This window comes from Eubalaena glacialis, chromosome 14, assembly GCF_028564815.1.
Source record: "Eubalaena glacialis isolate mEubGla1 chromosome 14, mEubGla1.1.hap2.+ XY, whole genome shotgun sequence".
In the NCBI taxonomy this organism is placed as follows: Eukaryota; Metazoa; Chordata; class Mammalia; order Artiodactyla; family Balaenidae; genus Eubalaena; species Eubalaena glacialis.
The window spans coordinates 81134756-81145784 of NC_083729.1; the positions used below are offsets into that span (position 1 = coordinate 81134756).

Genomic DNA, 11029 nt, shown 5'->3' on the forward strand with positions numbered 1-11029 from the left:
ACTCTAATTCAGTTAGAGATCAAGGGTTCGGAGCCAAGTCAACTCTTTCCTAGTCCCACTGCAAAAAGATCCAATTTTTCTGTTCAACGATCATTAACCATAAATAAATGGTAGAATGAAAAACCCTCTAATTGAGACAAAACTTAGTATACTCAAAGTGTCACCCATGAAGAATTAAGGAGACCATTGGAGCACTTCAGATGCTATTTTTTTAAAATTCAGAACCAATGTTGTTCATTTAATCATGCTAGGCATTCCACTGTTAACAACAACAACGAAAAAGCTACACTTTTTCTGAATATGTAGTTATTTGTGCTAGAGGTCTATACAGAGAAAAATGGTAAAATTTTAACTTTCATTTTCAGAACAAAGAAAAACTCAACAATAAAGTATGCATATGTCTTTTGTATATATAAAACACATTTTATTAAGTAATTTGGAGTTTAATATCTAACTATCACTGAAAACCTATAATGTGAGGTGCGTTTAACTGAGTCAAAGATTCTGCTTTTTAAAATAAACAAGATATTTTCAGATGATGAACTACTATATTTAGAGAATATGTGTGAATTCTAGCAATAATTGAAAGAAAGACAAACATGCGGGCAGGAACAGTTAAGCACATCACCCTCTTAACTGCTATTGATATTTAGTATAATCTGGTTCTTTGATTTGAATGGCACATCCTTAATTCTTTTCACCTCTCTTAATGGATTCGAATAACAGAAACTCCCATAACAAGCCCTGTCAGGTATCAAAAAAAAAAAAAATTCTTCATTCTCCTCTGCTACAAGTTATGGGCTCTGTCCCAAGCACGTCTCTGGAAGGGAGTTTCCCCTTCTGCTGTGGCTGGAACTGAGCAGCTCCACTGGGCTAAGGAGATATGTAACGATTTAGACTGTTACACCTTACCACATTCTTGGAGAGAGATGCTCTGACATACTGCTGGGTGAGAGAAGCATCAAGGAGACAGACACTGCTGAAGGAGACAGACACTGCTGAAAAACAAAGTCCTCGGGGTGCAAGCAAAGTCCTCGGGGACAGTCAGAGGTGGCAATAAGATATGGCATTTAGAACAAACATCAGTGAGAGCTGAATAAGGAGCCTGCCACCGCCCCCCACCAAAAACCAGGGAGAATCTAAGGCCCTTTATCTCCCCACGATCCACTCGCCCTATTTGGAGGTTTCTATGAGCAAGATGAAAAACTCTTAACTTATTTAAAGATCAAAGGAACTGCATAAGCAGCATTTCCTGTGGAAAGAATCAGAGCTTTGAAGTCAGCCCTGGGTGCCCAGCCCCATGGCTCTGCTCTTGTTCCGCTCACGGCTCCATTCGAATTGCTTTTTCATGGGTAAAACAGGACTATTTCACTCAGCTCAGCATAACTCAAATTTGCCTGATTATCAAAATAATCTGGAGTGCTTGTTAAAAACCAGTAAAGGTTCACAGGTCCCCTCCAGAGAACAGGGTTGGGAGACGATAGCTTAACAAGTACCTGAGGTGAGTCTCAGGATAAGGTCAGTCTGGCAAAGAGTGATTTATCTCAAAGGGCTATTGCCTAGGAGTAAAAAGAATAATCCATTACCTGGATGAAGACGGCCTACTGATCAACTGTCAGCAAACCCTTTTGAAACTTCTCTCACTTAACACATTGCTTCTGTTTACAAAGGCATTTATTTGGATGATTCAACAGCAAGCACTGTTCTCTCCCCGTAACCCCATTCTTCAAAGCTCCTCTCAAGAAAGGTTTGCAATGACCTCATCCGATGGCCAGGTTCATCCCCTCATCAGGGTCATCCCTGCAGCGGCAGCTGGGACACTGGCTGCCTCCCATTCTGGCCCAGTCCTCGCCCCCTCCTCACCTGCCATCCTGACAGCTCTCAGTCTCTAACAAGCAGGCCGAGCAGTTCCAGCTTTATCCAAAGCCCGCCGGCCGCTTACTCTATGTGTAATCTGACAGCTACTTATAACCAAATACAAAAGCTGTATTTTTTCTGAATATGTAGTTACTTGTGCTAGAGATATATACAGAGAAGAACGGTAAACTTCTAACTTTCATTTTCAAAACAAAGAAAAAATCCAACAATAAAATATGCGTACGTCTTATGTATATATAAGAACACTAGTTCTGCATTTTCAGCAGGGCATCACCACAAAGCCTTCAGAAAACTTCCCTTCTCTTTCCCAGCTTTCTGCATCCATCCCATCACTGAACATCTAAATCAGAAATCAGATCCGCCTCCTCCCTCACCCTCTACATTTAGACGACAGTCATGCACTCTGGGTTCTATTTCTATAGCTTCCTTTACATCTTTTCATTCTTCTTCAGTCTTACTGCCCTTGTCCTACAACAGATTCACATGTCTCATTAGAACATCTTCAAAAGACTTTCTGTCGGGTTTCCCTGGTGGCGCAGTGGTTGGAAATCCGCCTGCCAGTGCAGGGGACTCGGGTTCGATCCCTGGTCCAGGAAGATCCCACATGCCGTGGAGCAACTAAGCTCCTGCGCCACAACTCTAGAGCCCGTGAGCCACAGCTACTGAGCCCGCGTGCACAACTACTGAAGTCTGTGCACCAAGAGCCCGTGTTCCACAACAAGAGAAGCCACCGCAATGAGAAGCCTGCACGCCGTAACAAAGAGTAGCCCCCGCTCGCCGCAACTAGAGAAAGCCCGCGGGCAGCAATGAAGACACAATGCAGCCAAAAATAATTAATTAATTAATTAATTAATTTAAAAAAAAAAAAAAGACTTTCTGCCCCTGGTCTCATCCCCCTTGCTCTTCCGACAGTTTTTTTGTTTTTTTGTTTTTTAAATAAATTTACTTATTTTATTTATTTATTTTTGGCTGTGTTGGGTCTTCGTTGCTGCACGGGGGCTTTCTTTAGTTGCATCGAGCGGGGGCTATTCTTTGTTGTCGTGCGCGGGCTTCTCATTGCGGTGGCTTCTCCCGTTGCGGAGCATGGGCTCCAGGCACGCAGGCTTCAGTAGTTGCGGCACGCGGGCTCAGTAGTTGTGGCTCGCGGGCTCCAGAGCACAGGCTCAATAGTTGCGGCACACGGGCCCAGTTGCTCCGCGGCATGTGGGCTCCTCCCGGATCAGGGATCGAACCCGTGTCCCCGGCATTGGCAGGCAGACTCCTATCCACTGCGCCACTAGGGAAGTCCCAGTTTTTTTGTTTTTGTTTTTGTTTTCCCAAACAGTTTTGTTTCTATAATAGAGATCTGATAAACTTCCGAAGCTCCCTGTGCCCACTGAATAAAGACCACACTGCTTGGTATGGCACATAATCTGGCATAACCTAGGTTTCTAACCTTTTGAACAAAGTTCCCTTGTTAATTCGGTTTTTGTCGCATGTCTTCAATGATTTCGTGTGCCCCTAAAACATCACTTCTAATGAATTCCCCCCATCTTTAGAGGAACTATTTAAATACCAATCAAAATATTCAAGACTTCTGGAAAGAAGTAGCTAAAATTACTAATTAAGTTTGGTATAATTCCAGTTCAAAACCGAGAAACTTGACTTTTTAATTAGCCTTCTCCTCAGTGAATGTCCAATTTCCATTAGGTTATTTGGAAAATAAGGACAATCTCATGGATGCTGCATAGGCCGGTGCATAGGGGTCTAGGAGCCCTGGCTCAGAAACCACTGCTCTGAGCCCTTGCTCACATGTCATCCCTGCAGCTGAGACTGTCCTTGACACGTCACTTTCAAGGACTCACTCACTTGACGTCTCCATTCTCTTCACTCTCAAACTCCTCTTATGTCACTTTTCATCCATCCTAGTACAGCTAATTCTTTAACACATGTATCTCCCTCTCAGACCTGGGACTCAAGGACAGCCCAGGGGCCCATTTATCTACCCTCAGCATCTAACAGTGCAGAGCCCCTAATAAAATGCAATAAATGTTTGTTGAATGAATAAATCTTGCTAGGGCAGATACTACTATTCACATAAAACAAAAACAAAAAAGAAGCTAAGAAAGATGTGAAAAGATGTGACTTGCCTAAGGCACCAAAATAAGAGGTTTTGGACAGAATTCTGAAGCATAAATTTCAGGGGTTTTTAACTCTATCGTTCCGTTAGCTATATGTCTGCATAAGTGGCAACTCCTATATGACTATAATGTGCAGCTTTTATTCCTTCCAGAAGTCTCATCAAGATGCTACATATCCTGTTACTGCTTTGATTTTGCCCTTAACTGAGCAGAAATGACCTTAGGCCACAATGAATACTCAATTTTTAAAAAATTTTGTTTGCTCGGACTTCTGTCACCCAGAATACCTGGCTATTTACAATTAAGTTTATCTGAGTCTGATAAGTAAATGCTGAATTCCTTCATACAGTAACTTTGAAGGGGTCTTAATGCCTGTATAAATTTCCCAGGTGAAACAGAGGCAGGTGACAGTAGAACATTGTATCAATTAAATGGTTTCTACAGTAACAACTGCTTATTTTAAAATTGTACATTTCCTGTTGTGGGGAAAAAAAGTCGCAAAGTTAAAAATGTGATTGGGTTAAATCTGCTCTTTTGATGTAACCAAGAATCCTCTTCCTAAAATACATGCTCTCACTCAAAGAAGCATATATTCTTGTTGAAAAACAAACATACTAATTGGACTTTACTTCTTAGTCCTCACCTACTAAGTAAATCTTCGAATCAAACTTCCTTTATTTAAACCTGTCACAAGACTAGCCATGCCCCAAATCCAAACAAATATAGTGCCAAAAATTACTAACTATATAACTTTGACATATCACCTAAACCTTAAAGAAATCTAAATTTTCAATGTTATAAACCACATGAGAGCGGCAGATATCCTTTTCCAGTTAGATTAAAACATTTTTCGCAGCACTTTTTCTGCTTTATTCTAGGAAACCTTTTAAATAAAATGGTTAGTGACAGAGCAGGGTGAAAAAAATTAAAAATTAATCTCCCCTCTCATATTTAGTTCTGAAACCTACCAGCTCTCCTTTCTGTATTTTAAAACGTTTTGTAATAAAAATGTACAGGCAGCTCCTCTCTTACAAAAAAAGGAAAAAAAGCAGATGGAGTTTCCAGGCAGTATTTAGGAAATGAAGGACCATGTGGAAGCCACAGCTCACAGCAGCTGATAAAGACAGGTTGCCTTCTGTGCCCAGGAGTGTGAATACAGAACCGTTTCCTCAATCCTGTCACATATCATATCCAGAGTCCAGGTGTCAGTTAAGCTAAAAAGACAATTATAGGGGCTTCCCTGGTGGCGCAGTGGTTAAGAATCTGCCTGCCAACGCAGGGGACACAGGTTCGATCCCTGGTCCGGGAAGAGCCCACATGCTGCGGAGCAGCTAAGCCCATGTGCCACAACTACTGAGCCTGCGCTCTAGAGCCTGCGAGCCACAACTACTGAAGCCCATGCACCTAGAGCCCATGCTCTGCAACAAGAGAAGCCACGGCAACGAGAAGCCCATGCACCGCAACGAAGAGTAGACCCCACTCGCGGCAACCAGAGAAAAGCCCGTGCACAGCAATGGAGACCCAACGCAGCCAAAAATTTTAAAAAGTTAAAAAAAAAAAAAAGACAATTATAGACAGGAAGGATAATCCATTACTCACCTAAAGCATGTTTATTTTGGCTTACAGCCTGCCTTCTTATGCACAAATTCTTTTTTCAGTGTGATTTGTAGTCAATTTTAAAAGTCTGGGGTCAGAAAAGTAAGCAGATAACTGAGTTCCCTTTCAACAGTGTATCTTAAGACTCTATTATTCAATGGTCATTTTAGTTTAAAAAAAAAAAAGGCTTGATTATGAATCTGAAGATCTGAGGAAGACCACAGATTTATGTATCATTGATTCAGATCAGATCAATTTGTAAAAGGACAGAGAGGATGAAGAAAGAAAAGGGAATTCTATGGAGAACAGTATGGAGGGTCGTTAAAAAACCAAAAATAGAATTACCATGTGACGCAGCAATCCCACTACTGGGCATATACCCTGAGAAAATCATAGTTCAAAAAGACACATGCACCCCAATGTTCACTGCAGCACTATTTACAATAGCCAGGTCATGGAAGCAAGCTCTATGCCCATCAACAGACTAATGGATAAAGAAGATGTGGTACATATATACAATGGAATATTACTCAGCCATAAAAAGGAACGAAATTGGGTCATTTGTAGAGACGTGGATGGACCTAGAGATTGTCATACAGAGTGAAGTAAGTCAGAAAGAGAAAAACAAATATCATATATTAACGCATATATGTGGAATCTAGAAATATGGTACAGATGAACCGGTTTGCAAGGCAGAAATAGAGACACAGATGTAGAGAACAAACGTATGGACACCAAGGTGGGGAAAGTGGCGGGGGGTGGGGTGGTGAGATGAACTGACATATACACACTAATATGTATAAAAAAGATAACTAATAAGAACCTGCTGTATAAAAAATAAAGTTAAATCATCTTACATTTGCAAAGTATTTTCAGGTTACAACTCATTAAATCCAAAAATTTCAGTTTACAGGTGCACAAATTAAAGAAGCACCATAGATGAATGTCAAATTTAGTAATACTTTTGTTAGAGGGAAATCAGAGGCAAAAGGAACACATGCTTTACAAATTAGTATCATAGTTAAAACTAGTGCTTTACAACTTCCGGGGTTGTCAGATGTCAATATGAAGATGCTCATCCCATCACAAGAACCCCAAGTGACACTTTGCAGCTTGTTATTTGTGCTGAAGTCGGAAAACTGGTAACTCATAACTTATGCCAACGTGCGTGCATAAAACCGAACAGTGAGGTGAGATTTTGACTTTCTTCTCAACTTTCTGCACTGACCATCTCATTTAAATTTCAACTAAATGTAATATTTAACAGGACAAGCACTGACAAGACTGCTGCCAGGAAAACAAGTTTATTTTAGCTACTTTTTAAAGGGGAAAAAAGTAGTTTATTCACTCATTCACATGTTTGAGATGCAGAGTAAGCATTTAGACTGAAACCGATGAAAATTCCATCAAGAGAAAAAAAAAAATGAACTAGTGAGTCTCATTCTGCTTCTTGGCATCAAAAGACAACATGCAAAAACAAAGACCTTCATTCCCCATCTCCCTCTTTTAAAAAGTTTTGCAAGGACCATGGTTTTTCACAGCTGTTTGCAATAAAGGCTTGGTTAATCCAAATTTGTTCCCCTAATCTTCCTTCTTTAAATAAACAGGATATTGGTCTATTATTATAGAACTGATATTCTCTTTTTTTTTACTTTTTTCTGAAGAGCACTTAAAAACAAAAGTTTTACAAACGCATACTTATCTCTTGTTGATTCAACCAACTTACTTACTCAAGACTTCTCCAACTTTCCACACTATCTTAAGTTACCAGGCAGACCCTTAAACCCTGGCCTATCTCTTCCCAGCCAATTCTGTTTGCCAAAGATCACTTACTCTCTGGCAGGCAAAATTCCTCTATTTTCACTCTTCTTTCTGAGAAAGAAGTGGTCCTCTTGCTTGCCAACTACCTTCGCCTCCTCTTCTATTCCTTTCTTTTTCAACCTGTCTGTATAGGCTCCCACCCTCTGAATGTATAAAGAAGATCAGAGGCAGAGGTCCCATCAGGTTTAACAGTGAGGGACTAAGGAAGTGGAGCCAAAAAGGATGAATCTTTTTTTTTTTTTTTGGCTGCAGAGCGTGGCTTGGAGGATCTTAGTTCCCTGGGCAGTGGAAGCGCAGAGTCCTAACCACTGGACCACCAGGGAATTCCCCAAAAGGATGACTAACTCCTTCTATAATTGTGCTCATCCCAAATCCCTCATCTTCTCAGTCCTCACCCTACGCCTCCAGCCTAGCCAGCTGTATCTTTGTCTCCTTTGCTGGCTCATCTTCTCTAAAACATACGGCATTTCCTGAGATTTTTATCACGAGTCTCCTCTTCACACAGTTGCAACCATTTACCCTGATGTCTCTCCAACTGCAGTCGCTTGTTTCCTACCTAATCTTTCCCTCTGGATGTCCTGCCAGCACCTCCAAGTCACCATGTCCAACACCAAACCCCTTACCTTTTCCTCCCTGCTCCCCTAAATCTTTCCACTTTCCCACCTGTGCTCTCACCTTCTAGCCACCCTGTCTCCATCTTCAGACGGCAGTACCCAGGGAGGAGGAATCAATTCATTTGCCAGGAACCAAGGTTCTGCTTCCGATCTCTCAAATCTACCCCTTCTGTTCTATATCCACTGGACAGTACACGTCTCATCGGCACCGTTATAACACACTCCTTTTGGTATCCTTTCCTCAAGTTTTCAGGACACAGCATTGCTGGAGAAATATTCCTTAAGCCCAAACTTCAATCAGGTCTGGCATTCGAGATACTCTACACCAAGACTTCTCAAACTGTAGTGTGTATGTGAATTGATGCTGATCTTGTTAAAACGCAGATACTCTTTCAGTGGATCTGGGCGGTGCCTGATTCTGGATTTCTAACATGTTTCCAAGTGATGACGATGTTACTAGCATATGGCTGTATATATACAATGTGCCCCAACCTATTTTTCTAGCCTTATCTTCTATCCCTCCCCGCCCAGCACACATGTATGTATGTCTGTATCCCTCTCGTACGCACAGGTCACAGACATACATACACACACACACACACACACACAGATGCATACAAACAAAATAATGTTCCCTAAACATACTTCCCAGCTTTTGTGCCTCTTGCTGTCTCAAGTCCAGCCTCTGCCCATCACAGTTTTAACCATTTTTCAGGAAACAACTCATTCTGCCACAACACTTTCTCATCTTCTCTTCTACCTCACCTGGGTACCCCACCCACTGAACACTACAAAAACCCTGGGACACTGATGGCACTTAATTTGCACGGCTTCTGCCCTGTAAAGTCATTATGGGTCCCCTTATTTAATCCTCACTGCTGAACTGCACCACCTCTTGGAGGGCAGGGGCTATCTGCCTAACCTCTGTAACCCCAGGGCATCCTGGGGGCCTCTTAAGTGCCAATAAATACCTGCTGCAGTGGATGTGTATTTTAAGAAAAATGAAACACGTTTCTCTACTTCATGTAACTTACTTTGAGCAAGTGCTTCAGAAGTTTCTTTAAGATAAACAAAAACACTCTTTCTGGATAGCTAACTCATTAGCAAAACCTATGAAAATTTTGCCAGATGTTTGCCACTTTAAAAACATCTACATATAAACATTCAAGGGGTGCTTCTAGAATTTTAGTACTTACTCTAGTTATGGTAGTCTCCAGGCAAAATATCAAGGTTCTGATATTTAACTGAAAATTTAAACCTAATTTGTCATAATCTAGTAATTACCACACTGTAAATTTACAATACTTTCTAATCCAGATTCTGGATTAATTTACCTAATGCTCCTGTTATCATTCCATTTATTAAATCACTTTCTCCCTGGGTGTGCTAAGATTAGCCATCTGCAAAATATTTTACCATTAAAATGCCTTACATTTGTGTCCAGACTTTGAAAAGTGCTTTAAAACATGTATCTTGAAGTAACGTTTTTAAGGAGATGAAGCAACTCAACCAAGACAGCCCTATATTAAATGTTTATATAGTAAACCCTATAAATATCAGAGACCTACCAAAATTCAACAACACACCCATAGCTCCTAAACTTTAGTGTGTTCAAGAATTGTCTGGAGTGCGTGTTGAATTTGCAGATTCCAGGTTCTTACCCTGAGAAAGTCTAATTCAGTAAATCTGGAGTCGGACTTAGAAAACTGTACAGTTAACCAGCATCCCCAGGTGGTTCTGATGCAGGTGTTCCGCAGAACTCAATTACAGAAATACTGACCTCAACCCTGGTCCGTGGGCACTACAGGGATATGTTTAAAGGGAAACGTTGAAATCTCTTTGTGAAGTCCTTTCCCCAAACAGCTGTCACACCAGCACAGACATAAGGTAATTCACGAAAGAAAACAAATGGGGGCTGTAAGTTCCTTGGGGTACTAGTAAAGCTCGAAAGCAATGCAAGAGGGAAAGTGACGTTTCTTTCCCACCTCGACCTCCATTCTCCGAGCATCCTCCAGGTACCTTCGAGGATGCTGCTTGCGCCTGGGAGCTAGAATCGGGCGCCGGGGAGCGGAGCGAGGCCAGTCTCCGGTCCAGGGGATGGGAAGGCGGCCCCGCGCTCTCCCCCAGGTCAGCAGCAGTCCTCCGCCAGCGAGAGGCCGTGGCCGAGGGGGGACCGCGGCCACCAGATCCTCCGCGGCGCACGCGCATAAACAAGTAGACTCCCGGGGTCAGCGGTCCGGGTGCTCTGCCCGCGCCCCTCACCTGCGGCACGGCCGAAGATCGGCCTCGTCGTCCGGTTCCGGCTCCCGCGGCTCCTGCTCGCCCGCGGCCGCTGGGAGCGCCTCGGCGTCCTCCACCGTCACCTCCGCCGCAGTCACGCCGCCCGCCGCCGGCACCCGCACGGCCGAGGTTGGAGCGGCCGCGGCCCCCAGGCCGAACGCCGCCTCCACTGTCGATGCGGGCAGGTCGGAAGCGCGCCGCGCGGCCACCGTCCCCGTCACGAGCCCCAGCTGCAGCGGCAGCAGCAGCAGCAGCAGCGCCCGTGCCAGCGACCCCGGGCGGGCGGCGCGCTCCATCAGCGGCCCGCCCCGCGCGCGGGCATGGAGGTGCAGCCGCCGGCGCCCGCCTCTCCCGCCGCTCGGAGCCCCGGACCAGGGCGAGGACGCGCTAGGGACCCCAGCCGCCGCCCCGACGGTCAGGACGTCCAGCCGCGTTCCTCAGGCCACGTCTCAGCCCGGCCTCAGCCACCGCCACCTGAGTGACAGCCTCCCTCGGACATCGCCCATTGAGCAAACTTTTCGCGCATCTGCTCTTTGATTGGCTACGGCCTCTGCCACTCTGGGCTCACAGGCTAGTCCTGTTGGAGAAGGTGGGCTTTCCCTGGTTGTCAACAGCACGCCTGCCAATCAAATTGTAATGCCTTAGCCCGAGGCCCGGCCCTCTTCCGGACGCGGTTACCAATGAGAAACGCTCCTCCCGGCAACCTTCTTACCTGATTGA

The 11029-nt window shown here is 43.9% G+C and overlaps 1 protein-coding gene across 2 annotated transcripts in view; it reads right to left on the bottom strand.

Annotated features, from left to right (window-relative positions):
• Positions 1-10799, bottom strand: part of EIF2AK3 (eukaryotic translation initiation factor 2 alpha kinase 3) — a 68762-nt gene extending 57963 nt beyond the window's left edge. For both annotated transcript variants that reach the window (XM_061210451.1, XM_061210452.1), the window contains exon 1: positions 10292-10799. In XM_061210451.1, coding sequence (XP_061066434.1) covers positions 10292-10605 — 314 coding nt within the window. In that variant the 5' untranslated portion in view covers positions 10606-10799. The remainder of the gene's footprint in view (positions 1-10291) is intronic.
• Positions 10800-11029: the final 230 nt, after the last annotated feature.